We start from the raw sequence: 19,685 nt of genomic DNA on the forward strand, positions 1-19,685 counted from the left end.
TCAAAAGTACTTTTTAGGCTTTAAAGCTCTTTGGGTCATTCTTTGGTTATGAAAGGTGCTATAGAAATACAAGTTTGTTGTTAGTACAGTCACTGCACTGGTAAATTCAACAACCCATTTACCAGTTCAGATGGTGGGGGAGCATTTTAGTAATAGCGACCACAACATAGTACAATTTAAGCTTGTTATGGATAAAAAAGTAAACAATTTGCAAAAAAAGGTTTTGGATTGGGGAAGAGTGGATTTTAGTAAAATAAAGCAGGTTCTAGCCAAGGTAGACTGGGCAGAGTTACTTGTGGGGAAATCTACAGAAGAACAGTGGGGGGGGGGGGCGGGGGGCATTCAAAAAGGAAATGGGGAGGGTACAGGTCCAACATGTTCCCTCTAGGGTGATAGGAAGCAGTTAAAAAGCTCACGAACCTTGGATGACGAGAGGTATTTAGGATTTGATGAGAAGTAAAATAGGAGTCTTTTTAGCATGTACAAGAGGGACAAATCAACAAAGGCATTAGTGGAGTACAGAAAGTGCAGGATGCAGCTTAAGAAAGCAATTAGGGAAGCAAAGAGAGGATATGAGACAGCTCTGGCTGGTAAAAGTAGGGAAAATGCCAAGATGTTCCACAAGTATACCAATGAGAAGAGGATAACCAGGGAATGAATAGGACATATTAGGGACCAAGGGGGCAATCTATGGGCAGAACCAGATGACATTGGTAGGATGTTGAACAAATACTTCACATCTGTCTTCACCCAAGAGAATGAGGATGTAGATATGAAACTCAAAGAGAGAGACTGTGAGCCTGTTGAGCAAATTGACATAGAGAGTGACAAGGTATTGGTGATGTTGGCAGGCTTAAAAGTGGACAAATATCCAGGTCCAGATGAATTGTGTCCCAGGATGTTGTGGGCGATAAGGGAGGAGATTGCAGGGGCTCTGACCCAAAGTTTTAATTCACCTCTGGCTACAGGGCAGGTGCCAGAGGACTGGAGAACAGCTAATGTGGTTCCACTATTTAAGAAGGGTTGTAGAGATAAGCCAGGTAACTACAGACCAGCGAGTCCCATGTAAGTGGTAGGAAAACTCTTGAAGAAAATTCTGAAGGCGAGAATCTATCTCCACTTGGAGAGGCAGGGTTTGATCAGGGATAGTCAGCATGGGTTTCTCAGAGGGAGAAAATGCCTAACAAATTTGATTGAATGTTTTGAGGAGGTGACCAGTTGTGCAGATGAGGGTAGTCAATTGATGTAGTTTATATGGATTTCAGCAAAGCATTTGACAAAGTTCCACATGGGAAACTTATAAAGAAGGCAAATGCACTTGGGATACAGGATAATTTGATATGGTGGATTCAAAATTGACTCAGTTGTAGGAGACAGAGGGTGATGACAGATGGCTGCTTTAGTGGCTGGAAACCAGTGTCCAGTGGCGTACCACAGGGATCTGTGCTGGGTCCCCTATTATTCCTCATTTGTATAAGCGACATAGATGACTATGTGAGGGGTAAGATCAGTAAGTTTACCCATGACTCAAGAATTGGCCAGGTGGTCAACAGGAAGGTTGCGTGTCTTGGACTACAGGAAGATATAGATGGGGTGGTCAAATGGGCAGATAAGTGGCAGATGGACCTTAACCTTAAAAATGTGAGGTGATACACTTTGGAAGTAGTAATTTGACAAGGAAATATTCAATGAACAAAATGACACTTGGAAGTTCCGAGGAACTTGGTGTATTTGTCCATAGATCTCCGAAGACAGGAGGGCAGGTTAATAAGGTGGTGAAAAAGGCATATGGGGAACTTGCCTTTATCAATTGAGGCATAGATTACAAAAGCAGGGAGGTCATATTGGAGTTGCATAGAACTTTGGTGAGGCTACAGCTGGAGTACTGTGTGAAATTCTTTATAGGAAGGATATGATTGCACTGGAGCAGGTGCACAGGTGATTCACCAGAATGTTGCCTGGGATGGAACATTTTAAGTTATGAAAAGAGGTTGGATAGGCTTGGGTTGTTTTTGCTGCAGTAGAGAAGACTTGAAGGGCAACCTGATCGAGGTGTACAAGATTATGAAGGCATGGACAGGGTGGATAGGGAATAGCTGTTCCCCTTAGTTGAAGGGTCAATCATGAGGGGACACAAGCTCAAGATGTGGGCAGGAGGTTTAGGGGGGATTTGAGGAAAAACGTTTTTACCCAAAAGGGTGGTGAGGGTCTGGAATGCACTGCCTTGGAGGGCAGTAGAGGCAGGTTGCCCCACATCCTTTAAAACATACCTGGGACAAATGTGAACGGTGCCAGGGAGGCCCGGCCAACCATGCCCATGTTTGGTCTGGGCATGCCCCAGATTTGTCGAGTTCTGGGCAGCCTTCTTCGAGGCAATGTCCAAGATTGTGGGAATGAGGGTGGAGCCATGCCCAAGAATGGCAGTCTTCGAGGTATCGGACCAGCTAGAACTTCATGTGGGGAAAAGGGCTGACGCCCTTGTCTTTGCTTCCCTAATCGCCCGCCGGAGAATCCTGCTTGGCTGGAGATGAGCAGCACCGCCAACAGCTGCAGACTGGCTGGCAGACCTATTGGAATTTCTCCACCTGGAGAAGATCCAAGGGTCTGAAGATGGCTTCCACAAAGCATGGGGGCCATTCATCGGCCTGTTCCAAGACAGAAAGCAGACAGGAATGAGGGGAGGGGGGCCAACAGTGTGGAGGGGAAAGGGACCGGAGGAAACACCAAGGGGGAGCCCAGAGAGAGACCGACATGGGGATCAGAGGGTCCAACACAGTCACCAGAAGAAGACAAACACCAAACAAACCATCTGCAAGAAAGAGTCTGGGGTAAGACCCGGAAACAGCAGAGGAGAGGTTGGGGGGGTGGGGGGTGCAGAAAAGGATCAACAGGTAAACTGTTACCGTCTCATCTATTTTTATGTACAGTGTAAAAATGCAAACTTTTAATTAAAATAAAATAAAAACGTACCTGGGCAAGCACTTGGCACGTCATAACATTCAAGGCCATGGGCCAAGTGTTGGCAAATGGGGTTAGGTAGGTAGGCCAGGTGTTTTTCCTGTGTCGGTGCAGACTCGATGGACCGAAGGGCCCTTCTGCACTGTATTTTTCTGTGATTCTGTGACCATTTGGTTCAATGACCCGGTATGTGAATCAATCCAAAATGTATTTGCTGCCCCCAGTTGGCTGCTTGCTAAACCAGGCTAACACGAGAAGCTTTTGTTAAAATCAACCTAAATACAACATAACATTTCAACCCAAAACCACCACTATCAACATTAGCACCTGGGCGTGGTACTGAACAGGGGCTGTTTAGCACAGGGCTAAGTCGCTGGCTTTGAAAGCAGACCAAGGCAGGCCAGCAGCACGGTTCAATTCCCGTAACAGCCTCCCCGAACAGGCGCCGGAATGTGGCGACTAGGGGCTTTTCACAGTAACTTCATTTGAAGCCTACTTGTGACAATAAGCAATTTTCATTTCATTCAATAGAAACAATATGTGCTGAACTGAGGGTTAGTCCAGACAAAGGTCATCTGCAGCTGATGATAAGGGAACGGAGGCTAGAAATTGTAGGTCAGTTGGATTCTAATAATGTAAAAATATAACTGGAATTTTCCAATGCTATCTAATTTTAACCTTGCTCTCAGCCCCGACTCAGCTGGCGACACTCTCACCTCTGGGTCACAAAGTTCTGGCTTCAAGTCCCACTCCAGAACTGGAGCACAAAAATCAAGGCTGACATTCCGCACCATGGGAATGCTGTGCTGTCGGAGATGGTGCGTCTTTTGAAGGAGCTGTTTGACCAAGCCCTCATCTGCCCCCACAGGCGAATGAAAAAAATACCTTGCCACTGAAGAAGAGCAGAAGTTACCCCATCTGGTCTGGCCAACATTCATCCCTCTATCAAAGAAGCTTACCTAGTTCTATCAGATTGCTGTTTGTGGGAGCTTGCTGTGCACAAGCTGGCTGCTGCGTTTCCTACATTACAAAACTGGCAACATTTCAAAACCTACTTCACTGGCTGTAAAGTGGCTGCAGACATTGGTGGTTGTGATAAGTCTTCATTTTTTCTTTTGAAATATAATGGAGAACCATGCAATCGACTTATAATTTATAATTATTTTATAAAATAATCTTTAGAATAATGGCATGTCCAGGGACTTCCATGTTTCCTGGAAAGATTTCATCTTGTGTACTGGAAACACAACAGAGAACTTCATTATATAGAGTGACAGACTTTGGAAGTGAATTACAGACTGTAACACAATTGAGGGGTTCATTATTTGGAATATGAGCCAGACTATTGGGAGGGAGACCCATGGTACAGGAGAATGGAGGAGCATCAGTAGTAAATCTGTAAAATCCTTGGTCCTGTCACCATTTATCAATTCACAAGTGCATCTCCAGTCATTTCCTCTCGGCCTTGCTGACCATTTTTATTTTGTGAGCATACACTCATGTATAGACCTGACCTACTGCAGAAGGTCTTCCTCATTTTAACTGGGTCTCAGCTAACAAGCTCACAGAGTGCTGTGACCCGTAAATTAATCCTGCCTCTGGCCTTCATTCACATCACAATGGAAGAGGAACGACAGCAGGGCTTGGACTGGTGAAGAAAGAGAGAGGGGTAGACTAAGTGCGTGAGTGATGAGAGACAGCAAGGGGGAAAACAGCAAGAGCGTGCAAGAAGGGGAGACAGTGAGAGTGCAGGGAGAAAGAACATGGATTAGGGAGACGCAGAGAGAGCACATGAGAGGGGGAGAGCATGCGAGATGAAGTGGGGCTAGAACGAGAGTGTAAGAGGGGGAGGCAGAGCAAGAGTGTGAGAAGGAGCCGGAGACAGAGTGAGAGGAGGATGCATAGCAAGAGGGGATGCTGCGTGGGGAGCAAGAATGGGAACGAGAGCCCAAGGCACAGCAAGAGCTAGAGACGCAGTGAATGACTGAGGTGGAGCGATAAGGAGAGCAAGCAGCCTGTAGATCTAGGTGTACATGCGCTGGGTTCTAATATGCTCCTTTCATAACCCTCCAAGGAGCAAACGATATAAATCAGGTCCAGGTATGCACAGAATACTGATAAATGCCGCAGTGATTCTCCTTTTAAGATTTTTCTCACATTTTCTACAGTTTCTATTATTGTTCTCGGTGAACCATCTGATATTCTGAGTGAAGAGCACTGCCTCTTAATTACTTCACTAACGTTTTAGTTCTTTTTCAGATTTTCTCCACTTTGTCTCTGCTCTTCTCGCGAAAGTCCATTCCACAGAAAGCGTCTACTGTCCACTGCCTCAGCTTAGTGGCCATTCCCTGTTTCCTAGCCCAGACTGCGAGTATCAAAAGGTGGATCAACTTTGAAGGGCTTCACAATTTTATTTCCTGCCTAATCTAAGGGAAACTGATGGAAATTGTAGCAACGAAAGACAGCAACTTGCATTTATATAGCACCTCTACGATGGTTAAATGACCAAAAGTGCGATTATCAAACAGAATTTGACACCAAAGTCACTGGACAGATGATACAACTGCAGCTCCCTCCCCCTCATTCCTGAGCTGGGGCTGTAAGCCATGGCTAAACATAGCCACTGGGGCCCATTGAAACCGAGTGCTGAATATTGCAAACTGAACGCTGGACAGACCCCCAATAGGAGCAAGTCAACAGCGTGATTAAAGCAGATTCAATATTAGCTTTGAAATGGGAATTGATTACGTCCAAAGATGTGCAGGTTAGGTGGGGTTATAGGGATGGGTGGGGGAGTGGGCCGAGGTCGGGTGCTCTTTCAGAGGGTCAGTGCAGACTTGAATTGGCCAAATGGCCTCCTTCTGCACTTTAAGTATTCTATGAATATTCTATGAATATAAGGACTTGAAGGAGAAAACAATTTGCAGGGACTTGGGGAAAGAACTAGAGAGTGGGACTAACAGACTGCTCTTTGAAAAGCACACTTGATGAAATTACCTTCCTTTGGGCAGTGCTGTTCTCTAATTTTATAAGCACATTGTGGTAAGTAGGCTCAATTGTCCACTCATTTATTTTTGTTGTTCTTTGATAGAATGTTTTACATATACCAGAAATAAAAGCAGCCGGTTATTACATCACCAATTTGAGTCGTTACTCGGACTAAGGGGCTGGATTTTCTGTTCCCGAGGCTAAGTGTTGACGCCGGGGCAGGATTCATGAACTTTAATGACAGCCAAACAGTTGCTGAACCTGGACCGATTCAGCGACGGTGGAGGGGCTAGCACCGGCGCCACATGGAACACAATCGATTCCAACGAAAAATGGTGCGGGATTAGTCAGGTCCGTGATTGACGCTCGGGAGGCTGACAAGCTGCAGCCACATATACATATTACACACACTCATCCCAGCCAAGGTGGCGGCATGCACAGCTGCATGGCTACCTTTCCGGTTGCAGCAATAGTGTTCCATGCCTATCCACCCCAACCCCACAGCCCACCTCCTGGCCAACCCCTCCCCCCCCCCCACCTCCTGGCCAACCCACCCCCCCCCCCCCCAACCCCATAGCCCACTTCCTGGCCAACCCCCCTCCCCGGTCCTGACAGAAGCCCCCCGGCCAGCGGCACAACTGTCTGCAAACTATGGCGATGTTGATCATTTCCCATACCCCCTCTCCCCGTCAGCAGCCATGACGCTGGTTTCACGACTTTTAAAAGCACAAGTGAACTGCGCCGTCGGGAACTCGGACCATCATAGGCAGAGAGTCGTGGAAGCCCCAGAGAATACCGGGTCAGGCCCTCTAATGTACGTCCATTCCAGACCGCATTGACGCCGCTGTCGAGGTGTCGGAGAATTGTGATTTGCCGTCAAATCGGCACCCACCGCTATTTTGGCATCGGAACCTATTCTCCGCCCAATCGCATTTCCCAATTTTGGTGTCAGCCAACGGAGAACCCGTCCAAGAAATAGGGCCAGGGCTAGGCCATTCGGCTCCTTGAGCCTACTTTCCCAATTAACAAGATCACGGCAGATCCTCAACCTCAGCCGATCCCCATATCCCTCAACTCCCTTAGATTCCAATCTCAGCCTTGAATATATCCATCAATTCAGCATCCACTACCCTCACAACATGTACCAAACAACATTTTATTATGTAATTAGGATTTTCTGAAATATGGTCATTATTTTACAGAAAATCTAGTTCTTAAAAATCTCACCTGTTGTCCTTTCTGGCTGCTCATTGATCTTCGTTTGGTAGGTTGGAGTCGAAGAAAGAATAATTACGGGTAAAGAGTTCCACCTTCCTTCGTTGGGAGATCCCATTTCATCTGATCTGCTGGTTGGAACACTCTTTCCCTGTGCAGTATTATGTGTCGCAGTGCTATTGAACAGTACATCTTTACTGAACTGGGTGATATCCTTTAATGTTACAGTGTAAGTTGATGACCTATTGCTTGATTGGTCCGCTATCATTGTGACAGCCTGATGGGTAGTACTTCTCAAAGATGGCCTCAAGATCCCAGGCAGCACTTCTGACACTGAGAAAAGCACAGAGCGGTCAGTATCGTAAAGGTCGAAGGCCAGTTCACTTGGCGCTTGGGTCTTTGTTAGCACCTCAGCACTTTGAGTGCTGATTGGTTTCACAGTGGCTAGTCTTTGTGGAGGACTAGGAAATGTATAGCTTGACACCATTGGTCCTGCAGGAGAAGGTTCTTGTGGAAACTTAGGAGTGTTTTTCAGCGTGGCAAGATACACTGGGGTGAAGGATGATGTAGCCATGGATCCCATTGGTTGTAATTCTGCATTAGGTAGGTTTTGAACGGAAAAGTCACTTGAATTCCTGTGTAGAGTTTTACTCGTTGACTCTGGAAGATTTGAGGGAATGGATCCTTGAGGACTTTCTGTAGTAAGTAAGTTGTCCATCTGATTCTCGTTTGGAAACAAGATAGCATGCAGTTGTCCAGCACTCTGGGGCGAACCAACTTCATCATGGTCAAACAACAGGATATCCGCAGTCTTGCTGTTGGACCCCAATCTGATGTGTGAAATCAGCAATGATTGAGTACCAGCTTCTCTTTCAACAGCAGGCAATGTAGGTACCCAAGGTGTCAAGTATGGTCTTGTGCCAGTTCGTGTTTCTGAAGGCTGTGTTGTAGACATCTGAGACACTAGCAAAGGGCCCGCACTACTATCTGTTTCTGCAGGAATTGCAGAGGACGCCATAGGTACGTCTAGTTGGAATTCTTGTTGTCTTGTGGTTGATAACTTGACAAGACCAATCACATCTGGTGAAGAACTGCTGATCGGAGATGCTTCATGTTCCTTAACCCCAAGAGCTGCAACTTTTGGTTCAATTATTAATGTGGAAATAACATTCAGAAGAATAATACCTTTATACAACATATTGATGTTCTCCAGGCACTCTGTGAACTGACCCTTAATTCTTTAGGAATGGTCTTCAAAAAGCCTGAAAAACAGATATATTTATCAGTGAGTATAACAAGATTCCAGTGTTTTCTGCTCAAACAATATTTTTGTACCAACAATGGAGAACTTCAGCTTTCATCTCTCTTAATCTCAGCTGCGGTGGTGGTAGGTTTTCTACTCTGGTCCCCAGTATCCCGAAGGATGGGAAATGAGAAAAATCAGCTGCACGACAGTCTGCCCATGGGACAATCGGGTGGATTGGGTGTGGTTGAGATGCCTCCCAAAATCAATCACTGCCCAGGTTCAAATGTGAAAACCTGGGTGAGGTACTGAAAAGCAATCAACACTAATGCCTTCAGAAGAGAAAACTATGCAAGGGAAACAAACTGAAAAGGCAAAGCATTTTGATAGAGGGGTTGGAAAGCACGCTATTGTTGGTTATAAACATGTAATTTTCCAAATCAATTGTAAAATCGGTTATTATTGCCACTAAAGAACAGCTCTACAGTTGATTGGTTTCACGGTCCATAGAAAATTATCTCTGGGATTTATGGTTGCCAATCCTGCAGGATTGAATGATTAATCTCCAGGGCAATACTGTGAGCAAACTCAGAGAGACATTGAAAAAAAAATATTTTCTTCAACACTTCCATTTGTTAATTGTAGAAATATTGGAAATGGAAAAAAGATTGACAGACTAGAACTGTCCAATCGCAGTAACTTCATTGCAGTGTTTATGTAAGCCTACTTGTGACACTAATACATATTATTACTGTGTTGAAGGTGCTATATAAATGCAAATGGATGTTGTTGGGGAAGGAATGATAGGATTGAGGCTTAATCTCCCCACCTCCAATCCTGTCCGGGAGAATTCAAATTCTAACTCCTTTGCATTATGATTTGAGGACTAAATTATATATTTAAATTTACCACTACACAAATAATGCCCATTTTGCTAAGGGGACAGGCAACATTATTGTTGTTTATCAAAATAGATGATCTGGTGTTTGAGTCTAACAAATTGGTCATTCTGTACCGAGTAGCACTGGATCAACAGTAACAATTCTTACCCTGTTTGTGCACATTAATAGACAATCTGAACACATACGGGTTCCATACATTTCTACTGACAGCTGTTTCCATACACAGTCTCAAACAGAGATCTTATCCACTGGTCTGCAAAACATCATGGAACCAAGCTCTCAGGATCCAGGCACAAATTGCAGAAGCTTTGAATTTAAATTGATATGCCACAAACAAAAGATTTTTTATAGCAACCTAAAATTCCCAAAATGCTGCACTCAATGAATTTGAGGTTTTTAAAATGTATTCTTTCATGGGATTTCGGCATTATTGGCAAGGTCCATATTTGTCACCATCCCTAATTGTTCTTGAACTGAATGACTCCCTAGGCAGTTAAGAGTCAACCACATGGCTGTGGGTCTGAAGTCATAAGTAGGCCAGGCAACTATGGCAGATTTCCTTCCCTAAAGGATAATAGTGAACCAGATGGGTTTTTACAACAATCTATAATCATTTAGCCAGCTTTATATTCTAGCTGCCATTGTGGGATTTGAACCCGTGACCCAGAACATTAGCCTGGACCTCTGGATTTCTAGTCCAGTGATATTGCCACTATGCCATCATCTCTTCTGACTAGCCAAAGCATCTTCACTGATGGATTCTCTTCCCCCTCACAGATCAGGGGCTGGTTTAGCACACTGGGCTAAATCACTGGCTTTTAAAGCAGACCAAGGCAGGCCAGCAGCACGGTTCGATTCCCATACCAGCCCCCCCCCCCCGAACAGGTGCCGGAATGTGGCGACTAGGGGCTTTTCACAGTAACTTCATTTGAAGCCTACTTGTGACAATAAGCGATTTTCTTTTTTTCCAGATATTCACCTCTGGTGTCTACCACTGGCTCCTCCTCTTCCCCATTTGCATCCACAGACAACACCCAGCTCTTTCTCTCTACCACCTCCCCCTAACCTTCCATTGCTCCATGCAGTTAAATATTGGGAAGACCAAAGCCACTGTTTTCACCCTTTACCACAAATTCTATGGTCTCGCCATTGACTCTTTGTCTAGCCCTGGTTGAATCGGAGGTTGAATCAGCCTTGATAAGCTATTCTGAGATGAGCTTCTGACCCCATATCCTCTCAACCATAAAGACTGCCACTTTCCGTCTCTGTAAAACAGTCTGTCTGCACCCCTGCCTCAGCCAGACTCAACTATTCCAATGCTTTCCTGGACAAACCCATCTTTCAATCTCCATAACCTTCAACTCATCCAAAACCCTGCTGTCCATATCCCCTTTCACACACAACCTGCTGCTTGTCCATCTGCACCCATCTTCCTGCTGATCTACATTGACTCCCAATCCTTTGAATTTTTATCATCTGTTCGAATTCCTTTATGGTTTTCCCTCTCATCATGTCTGCAACCTCCTCAAACACTATACATCCTTCCCTTTTGTTCTCCAAATTTAGCACCTTGTGCATCCACACACATTTCACCCACCATTGGAAACATGCTTTCAGTCACCTCCATCCCATTTTTTGGAATGTTCCCCCTAAACCCCTCTGCATCCCCATTGTCCTTTAAGATTCTACTTATAACCCATCTCCTCTCAGAGAATAGCTTTGGTCAGCCCTCCTAATATCTCCATTCTTGGCTGTCCATCAAATGTTTCTGATTCTTCATTGTGAAGTGCCTTGGGAATGTTTTCTATATAAAAGGCTATACAAGTGCAAGCTGTTATCATGGACCATTTCTAATGCACAACAAACAGCAACTTTAATAGGGTCAGGTGAGCTTCGGGGATGTGAAGAGAAAATGGGGTAGAGACTCATTGAACTGGATTTCATAGGCTTCCCAGAGATGACACAGGCATTCAGATGAGCAGGTGGGCGTTCTCAGTCCCCCCCCCCCCAAAAAAAAAACACTTTCCCCCTGTGCTATCGAACTGGAGTGCCCCAAGGAACCTGGCTTGGTGTCAGAACCCTTTGCAGACGACAGAGTCTGGGAGGAAACCAATGGTTTGCAAATTTTATTTACTCCAGCTCCTCATACCAACTAATCGCCCCTCACGTCACCCCAACCATTTTGCATCGTCCAGTTCTGGCACAACGCTCGAGGATCTGCACCACAAATGCACCTGGGCCGGGAGACACACCCTGGGCCCAGGGAGAGACGCCCTGGGCCGGGAAACACACCCTGGGCCGGGAGAGAGAAATCAGATCTGACCTGCAGCAGTGGCTCAGGGAAGAATGTTGAATCGGGAAAACTAACCTCTTTAAATGGAGCCTTGGGTTTAGAAGGTGCAAGTGGACAGACAGTAGGAACCTTGGGGGGGGGGGGGGGGGGGCTTGGATAATAAAACTGCCTTTTAGAACAACCCACTTGTACAAGTCAGTTTCAGAATTGTCAGAGCACAGGCTGAACATTTTACATGTCAAACAATATCACCAACAAAAACATACAAACAGTTTCATATATGAACTAGTATCACCAATACAATCTCCAACATAACTGGCCCGGTTTAATGTGTTAACTAGCATCACAAACTGAAGCTCCAACATTGTAAGTACAGCTTTACTTAGAGCTGGCGTATTGTTTAATCATTTTGAAGCAATTAATACTATTTAATAACTGGTCAGTTGATGTTTTAACTCAGCATTTAATTGCCAGCCAGCATCTCGTACGTGACCTTAACGAGTCTTGTTTAATGTGGTCTTATCAAACGAGGGTGTTTAACACTAACCAGCATCAGCAATCGAACATAACATGAACTTGTTAAGAAAAAAAAACATTCACCGTCCAGCAAGAACAATCAAATCATTTTAAACGTCCCACCGATTGTTTTCAGATTAACCATTAACCTACCAAAGTTCAAATAGAAACACACGGTTAACTGTGCGCTATTATTCCAGCTCCTGCTGCTCTCGAATTTCAATCCAACTCACACAGAGCTGGTTACCCGCTGTGTTAACGGAGGGAGTATTTAACCCCTCTCTCTGCCCCTGTCCTTGCCTCTCCGAGCGCTCAGCCTGTGATTCAATTGTCTGGAAGCACATCTTTCAGCAGAAGAGCTCAAGTCCATGACTGCCGCGGTGGACAGAGTGAAGCCTCCCTGCACTTATTTTGATACTCTGTTCAACTTGTGTGAGTCACTCTCACTCAATATATACACACACAGGCAGAAAATTGCAATTCAGAAAGGTTTCTGTTACCTTACTCCTGCGATCAATTTACCCCCTCCCCCAGTAACACCCCCTGAGCGAAAATCCAGCTTCTCCCTTTCCAAACTCGCAATGCAGGAAAGCAACACACACACAAAAAAATACCCAAACAGCACAAAAGGGGAGGACTGAAGCGAGCAGATCATTTAGCAGCATCACCCAACTGTCAAAGCTGCTGGGAAAGGGTGGAATGCGAAGCTCCAGCCCTGTCTTTATTTTATTGTGTACACTAGACGGGAGGGAGGGGGAGTTGGTGCAGGGCTGCTGCTGGTCACTTTGCATCATGGTCAGATGGGAGAAATGTTACTGCAGCCACTGTGGGAGCAGCTCCGTTGTCAGGCACCGAGCGATGAGAGGGGGTGGGGAGGGATGCAGGAGGAAGCTTCCCCCTCTCTCTCTCTCTAAGGACTGGGAGCTCGCACACTGTTAACTGGTTGCAAAATCGGAGCAAAATGTTTTTTTCTCGGCAGCCTGGAGGAAGGACGGTCTGGATTCCACGCAGCGGCTTGACACAATCCCAGAAATCTCCCAGAATCCGGGTTCCTTTGCTGGTGCACTGACTGGTATGATGCTGTTTCACGCACAGCAAGATCCCACAGGTATCAGTTTGGTCTTTGTTCTGCACTGTAACCAATTACTATTTGTCCATGTGCTTTGCCGATTATTTTTTTTGTCTACTGTTACAAGTCCCGTCGCCACAGAAAATGCTTTTCGCTGTACTTCGGTACATGTGACAATAAATCATTCCAAAAAAAATTAACTACCTGAGCGATGGATCAAGCTCTCTTCTTTGATGTGTATTTTTTTTTTTAATTCGTAATAAAGGATTAACTTGCATTTATATAGCGACCTCAGGATATCCCAAAGCCCTTCACAACCATGCCCATTCAACACTGGGAAAACATTCTGAAATAAAAGCAGAACATGCTGGATAAACTCAGCAGGTCAGGCAGTCGTGGGGAGATAAACAGGGTTAACATTTCGAGTCCGCCTGACTTTTCTTCAGACCCGGATTGGACTGAAGAGTGGAAGTAACATTCGCGCAAGGCAATGTCCGTCTCCCAGAAGAGAGAATCTAACCATCTCCTCGTGACATTCAATGACATTACCATTGCTGAATCCCCCACTGACAATATCCTGGGGTTACCATGGACCACAGATTGAACTGGATTCGCTGTGCCCACACGAGCAGGTCAGAGGCTGGGAATCCTGCCGTGAATAACTCACCTCTTGACTCCTCAAAGTCTGCCCATCATCCACAAGGCACAAGCCAGGAGTGTGATGGAATACTCTCCACTGGCCAGGATGAGTGAAGCTCCAACAACACTCAGGAAGTGTGACGCCATCCAGGACAAAGTAAACCACTTGATCAGCGCCCCAACCACATCTCAAATCTTCACTCCCTTCACCTGCAGCGTACAGCAGCAGCAATGTTTATCATATGCAAAATGTACATCAGCAATTCAGCAAGAGTCTTCCAAACCCGCAACCTCGACCATTATGAAGGACAAGGCTGGCAGACACCTAGAAACACCACAAGGTGCGATATCCCTTGCAAATCACTCACCATCCTGATTTGGAAATATATCACCGTTCCTTCACTGTCACTGGATCAAAATCCTGTAACTCCTTCCCTAACAGCAGGGTGGGTGTACCTGCGGCAGATATCTGTAGGGATTCAAGGTGGCAGATCATCAACACTGTCTAAAGGGTAATTAGGGATGGGGAATAAATGTTGTCCTTTCCACTGACACCCACATCCCATGAAAGAATAACAAGAGTACTTTTGAACTATAGTTACTGTCGCTGGCTCGGAAATACAGCAACCAATTTGCAGATAATGAAAAAAATATATATTTGGGAGTACCCAATTCATTTTTTTCCAGTTAAGGGGTAATTTAGCGTGGCCAATCCACCTAGCCTGCACATCTTTGCATTGTGGGGGGGGGGGAAACCCACACAAACACGGGGAGGATATGCAAACTCCACATGGACAGTGACCCAGAGTCGGGATCGAACCTGGGACCTGGAACCAAGACCGCAAGAAACTTCAGAGAGTCGTGAACACAGCCCAGTCCATCATATGAACCTGCCTCCCATCCAGTGACTCCATCTACACCTCCCGCTGCCTGGGGAAAGCAGGTAGCATAATCAAAGACCCCTCCCACCCGGCTTACTCACTCTTCCAACTTCTTTCACCGGGCAGAAGATACAAAAGTCTGAGAACACGCACAAACAGACTCAAAAACAGCTTCTTCCCCACTGTTACCAGACTCATAAGCGACCCTCTTATGGACTGACCTCATTAACTCTACACCCCTGTATGCTTCACCCGATATCGGTGTTATGTAGTTACATTGTGTACCTTATGTTGCCCTATTATGTATTTTCTTTTATTTCCTTTTCTTTTCATGTACTTAATGATCTGTTGAGCTGCTCGCAGAAAAATACTTTTCACTGTACCTCTGTACACGTGACAATAAAGCAAATACAAATACAAATCTCAGCGCCATGAGGCAGCAGTGCTAACCACTGCACCCTCAATTTGCAGATACCGAACTCCCACAGCCAGCAATCTGATAAATGACCAGATAATTTGTTTTTTTTAGTGATGTTGGTTGAAGAATAAACATTGGACAGCATGGTGGCACAGTGGTTAGCACTGCTGCCTCACAACACTAGGGACCCAGGTTCAATTCTGGCCTTGGGTGTGTCAGTTTACACTTTCTCCCAGTGTCTGCGTGGGTTTCCTCTGGGTGCTCCAGTTTCCTCTCACAGTCCAAAGATGTGCCGGTTAGGTGGGGTTGAGGGGATAGGGCAGGGGGAGTGGGCCTAGGTGGGCTGCTCTTTAAGAGGGTCGGTGCAGACTCAATGGGCCGAATATCCGTCTTCCGCACTGGATGGATTGTATGGAACTAAACCATAGATGCCAAAGAAGTGTGTGAGTGGCAGGTCTCGACTGTGCAGCGGTACTGGTGTTACCACTGGCCTTAATGTCACTGGGCTAGCGAAGGTCTAATTTCCAATTCCTTACCATTGACCAGTAACTGAGAATGAGGAGAGGAAGGGATAAGGTGACTGTGGGAGACTGACACTAAAACAGTTCACGCTTTGAAGTGCACTGACTTGTTTTGGAGGCAAAGGAACAAAGCAAGATCCCAAACACCAGTGAGAATGAATAATCAATTTGAATTACATCTTTGATGGTTATGAACAAGGGAGTAACGGACTCTCCAGTAAGGCAGCAACCTTTCAGTACTACACTGGACACCATCATATTCACACCATCAAACACACACACACACCATCTCACACATTGTCTCACACACACACACACACATTGTTTCTCACACACACAGTCTCACATACACACTCAGACCATCAAACAAACACACGCATCCACACCTTCACACGTTCCACTTACACCGTTGCACATTTTCAACACTACCACCATCATGCACTTACTTGTAGTGAAGAAGTTGGAGGTTCCTTGAATCTGCACCAGGGCTTTTGGATTGTTGGATCGGCAGGATCGCCAGGATGTAGCAGATATTGCGAAATTATTTTTAAAATAAATTTAGAGTACCAAATAATTTTTTCCAATTTAGGGGCAATTTAGCGTGGCCAATCCACCTACCCTGCACATCTTTGGGTTGTGGGGACAAAGCCCACGCAAACACGGGGAGAATGTGCAAACTCCACACGACAGTGACCCAGAGCTGGGATCGAACCGTGAGGCAGCAGTGCTAACCACTGTGCCATCATGCTTCCCTCAATATTGTGAAATTAGCTGAGTAAGGTCCACATTAGACTGGCCATGTGGAACAGCAAGGGATTTCCAAGTACTCCACCACTTTTCCTTCCTCTGTGAGATCCCTTCGAATCCCATATCCTGTGAAAGCAATGCAGCAATTCTCCAGTATCCTCTGCACCATACACTGACACAGGGAAATCTCCTCAGCCTGCTCAAGCCCTTTTGGGAGGCTTGAATCTACAAGTATGTGAATGATGGTGGTCGTGTTGAAAATGTGCAATGGCGTGAGTGGAACATGTGATGGTGTGAGTATGTGTGTGAAAATGTTTGTGTGAGATGTGTATGTGTGTGAGATGGTATGTGTGTGTGAAACGAAGTGTGAGATGGTGTGTGTGTTTGTTGGTGTGAATGTGATGGTGTGAGTGTGCATGTGCGATTGTATGTGTTATTGTGTGTGATAGTGAGTGTGGGTATGAGGTGGTGTGAGTATGAGTGTACAATTGTCTGTGATGGTGTGAATGTGTGTGAGATAGTGTTGAGAATGTTTGATTATGTTGTGTGATGGTGAGTATGATGGTGTGAGTATGTGTGAGTGTGTGTGATGGTGTTAATGGAAAATGTGAGTATATATGTGAGTACATGTGAGTATGTGATGGTGTGTGAGAATGTGAGAGTGTAATGGTGTGAGGGTGATGGTGTGAGTATGAGTGTGCAATTGTGTGTGAGTGTGATGGTGTGAGTGTGTGTGAGATAGTGTGAGAATGAATGTTTGATTGTGTGTGTGTGATGGTATGTATGATGGTGTGTGTGTGTGTATGGGTATGTGTGAGTGTGTAATGGTGTGAGCATGATGGTGTCCGTGTGAGTGTGTGCGAGAATGTGCAAGTGTAATGGTATGAGCGTGTGTGAGTGTGATGATGTGAGTGTGTGTGTGATAATGTGACTGTTACTGTGTAATGGTGTGAGTGAGTATGTAATGGTGTGAGTATGTGAGTGTGTAATGGTATGTATGTGAGTGTGTGTGTAATGGTGTGAGTGATTGTGTGAGTGTGTCATGGTGTGTATGAGTGAGTGTGATGGTGCGAATGTGAGTGTGTCATGATGTGAGCAATCGTGTGGGTGTGTCGTGTGTGAGTGAGTGTGTGTGATGGTGTGAATATGAGTATGTGCGCAATGGGGTAAAATGGTGAGAGTTTGTAATGTGTGTGTGTGATGGTGAGTGTGTGATGGTGCGTGTGTCGAATGGTGTGCATGCATGATTGAATGTATGTGTGCATATTTGAATGTATGTGCATGATGTTGAGTGTGCGTGATGGTGAGTGTGTGGGATGGTGAGTGTGTGTGTGCCATGGTGAGTGTGTGTGATATGTGTGTGCGTGATGGCGTGTGTGTGTGAGATGGTGAGTGTGCATGCTGAGTTTGTGTGATGGTGAGTGTAAGTGATATGTGTGTGAGATGGTGAGTGTGTGTGATTGTGTGTGTGAAGGTGAGAGTGTGTGATGGTGAGTGCGTGATGTGTTTGTGTGTGATGATGAGAGTGTGCGATGGCGTGTGTGTGAGATGGTGAGTGTGCGTGATGTGTGTGATGTGTTTGTGTGTAATGGTGACTGTATGTGATGCGTGTGTGGTGGTGAGTGTGTGTGATGTGTGTGTGATGGTGAGTATGTGATGGTGAGTGTGTGTGTGTGATGGTGAGTGTGTGTGATGGTGGGTGTGTGTGATGGTGAGTGTGTGATGGTGAGTGTGAGTGTGTGATGGTGAGTGTGTGATGGTGAGTGTGTGTGTGATGGTGAGTGTGTGTGTGATGGTGAGTATGTGACAGTGAGAGTGTGACGGTGAGTGTGTGTGTGATGGTGAGTGTGTGATGGTGAGTGTGTGACAGTGAGAGTGTGTGTGTGATGGTGAGTGTGATGGTGAGTGTGTGTGATGGTGAGTATGTGATGGTGAGTGTGTGTGATGGTGGGTGTGTGTGATGGTGAGTGTGTGATGGTGAGTGTGAGTGTGTGATGGTGAGTGTGTGATGGTGAGTGTGTGATGGTGAGTGTGTGATGGTGAGTGTGTGTGTGATGGTGAGTGTGTGTGTGTGATGGTGAGTGTGTGTGTGATGGTGAGTATGTGACAGTGAGAGTGTGACGGTGAGTGTGTGTGTGATGGTGAGTGTGTGATGGTGAGTGTGTGACAGTGAGAGTGTGTGTGTGATGGTGAGGGTGACGGTGGGTGTGTGTGATGGTGAGTATGTGATGGTGAGTGTGTGTGATGGTGGGTGTGTGTGATGGTGAGTGTGTGATGGTGAGTGTGAGTGTGTGATGGTAAGTGTGTGATGGTGAGTGTGTGTGTGATGGTGAGTATGGACAGTGAGAGTGTGACGGTGAGTGTGTGTGTGATGGTGAGTGTGTGATGGTGAGTCTGTGACAGTGAGAGTGTGTGTGTGATGGTGAGTGTGTGATGTGTTTGTGTGTGAAGGTGAGAGTGTGTGTGATGGTGAGTGTGTGATGGTGAGTGTGTGACAGTGAGAGTGTGTGTGTGATGGTGAGTGTGATGGTGAGTGTGTGATGTGTTTGTGTGTGAAGGTGAGAGTGTGTGTGATGGTGAGTATGTGTGATGGTGAGTGTGTGAGTGTGATGGTGAGTGTGTGATGGTGAGTGTGTGTGATGGTGAGTGTGTGATGGTGAGTATGTGACAGTGAGTGTGTGTGATGGTGGGTGAGTGTGTGTGATGGTGGGTGTGTGTGATGGTGAGTGTGAGTGTGTGATGGTGAGTGTGAGTGTGTGATGGTGAGTATGTGACGGTGGGTGTGTGTGATGGTGAGTATGTGATGGTGAGTATGTGACGGTGGGTGTGTGTGATGGTGAGTGTGTGATGGTGAGTGTGTGATGGTGAGTGTGTGTGTGTGATGGTGAGTATGTGACAGTGAGAGTGTGATGGTGAGTGTGTGTGATGGTGAGTGTGTGTGAAGGTGAGAGTGTGTGTGATGGTGAGTATGTGACAGTGAGAGTGTGAAGGTGGGTGTGTGATGGTGAGTGTGAGTGTGTGATGGTGAGTATGTGATGGTGAGTGTGTGTGATGGTGGGTGTGTGTGATGGTGAGTGTGTGATGGTGAGTGTGAGTGTGTGATGGTGAGTGTGTGTGTGATGGTGAGTGTGTGTGTGTGATGGTGAGTGTGTGTGTGATGGTGAGTGTGTGTGTGTGATGGTGAGTGTGAGTGTGTGATGGTGAGTGTGTGTGTGATGGTGAGTGTGTGTGTGTGATGGTGAGTATGTGACAGTGAGAGTGTGATGGTGAGTGTGTGATGGTGAGTGTGTGTGAA

At 45.9% G+C, this 19,685-nt stretch overlaps 1 protein-coding gene across 1 annotated transcript in view; it reads right to left on the reverse strand.

The window, feature by feature from the left end:
- Positions 1–12,917, reverse strand: part of prrt4b (proline rich transmembrane protein 4b) — a 29,733-nt gene extending 16,816 nt beyond the window's left edge. Inside the window, exons 1-2 of the mRNA XM_072471183.1 lie at positions 12,616–12,917; positions 7,174–8,423 (exon numbers count right to left, since the gene is read on the reverse strand). Of these exons, the coding sequence (XP_072327284.1) occupies positions 7,174–8,359 (1,186 nt within the window). The 5' untranslated portion in view covers positions 8,360–8,423; positions 12,616–12,917. The remainder of the gene's footprint in view (positions 1–7,173; positions 8,424–12,615) is intronic.
- Positions 12,918–19,685: the final 6,768 nt, after the last annotated feature.

The sequence above is a fragment of the Scyliorhinus torazame genome, chromosome 13 (genome assembly GCF_047496885.1).
Source record: "Scyliorhinus torazame isolate Kashiwa2021f chromosome 13, sScyTor2.1, whole genome shotgun sequence".
Lineage (NCBI taxonomy): Eukaryota > Metazoa > Chordata > Chondrichthyes > Carcharhiniformes > Scyliorhinidae > Scyliorhinus > Scyliorhinus torazame.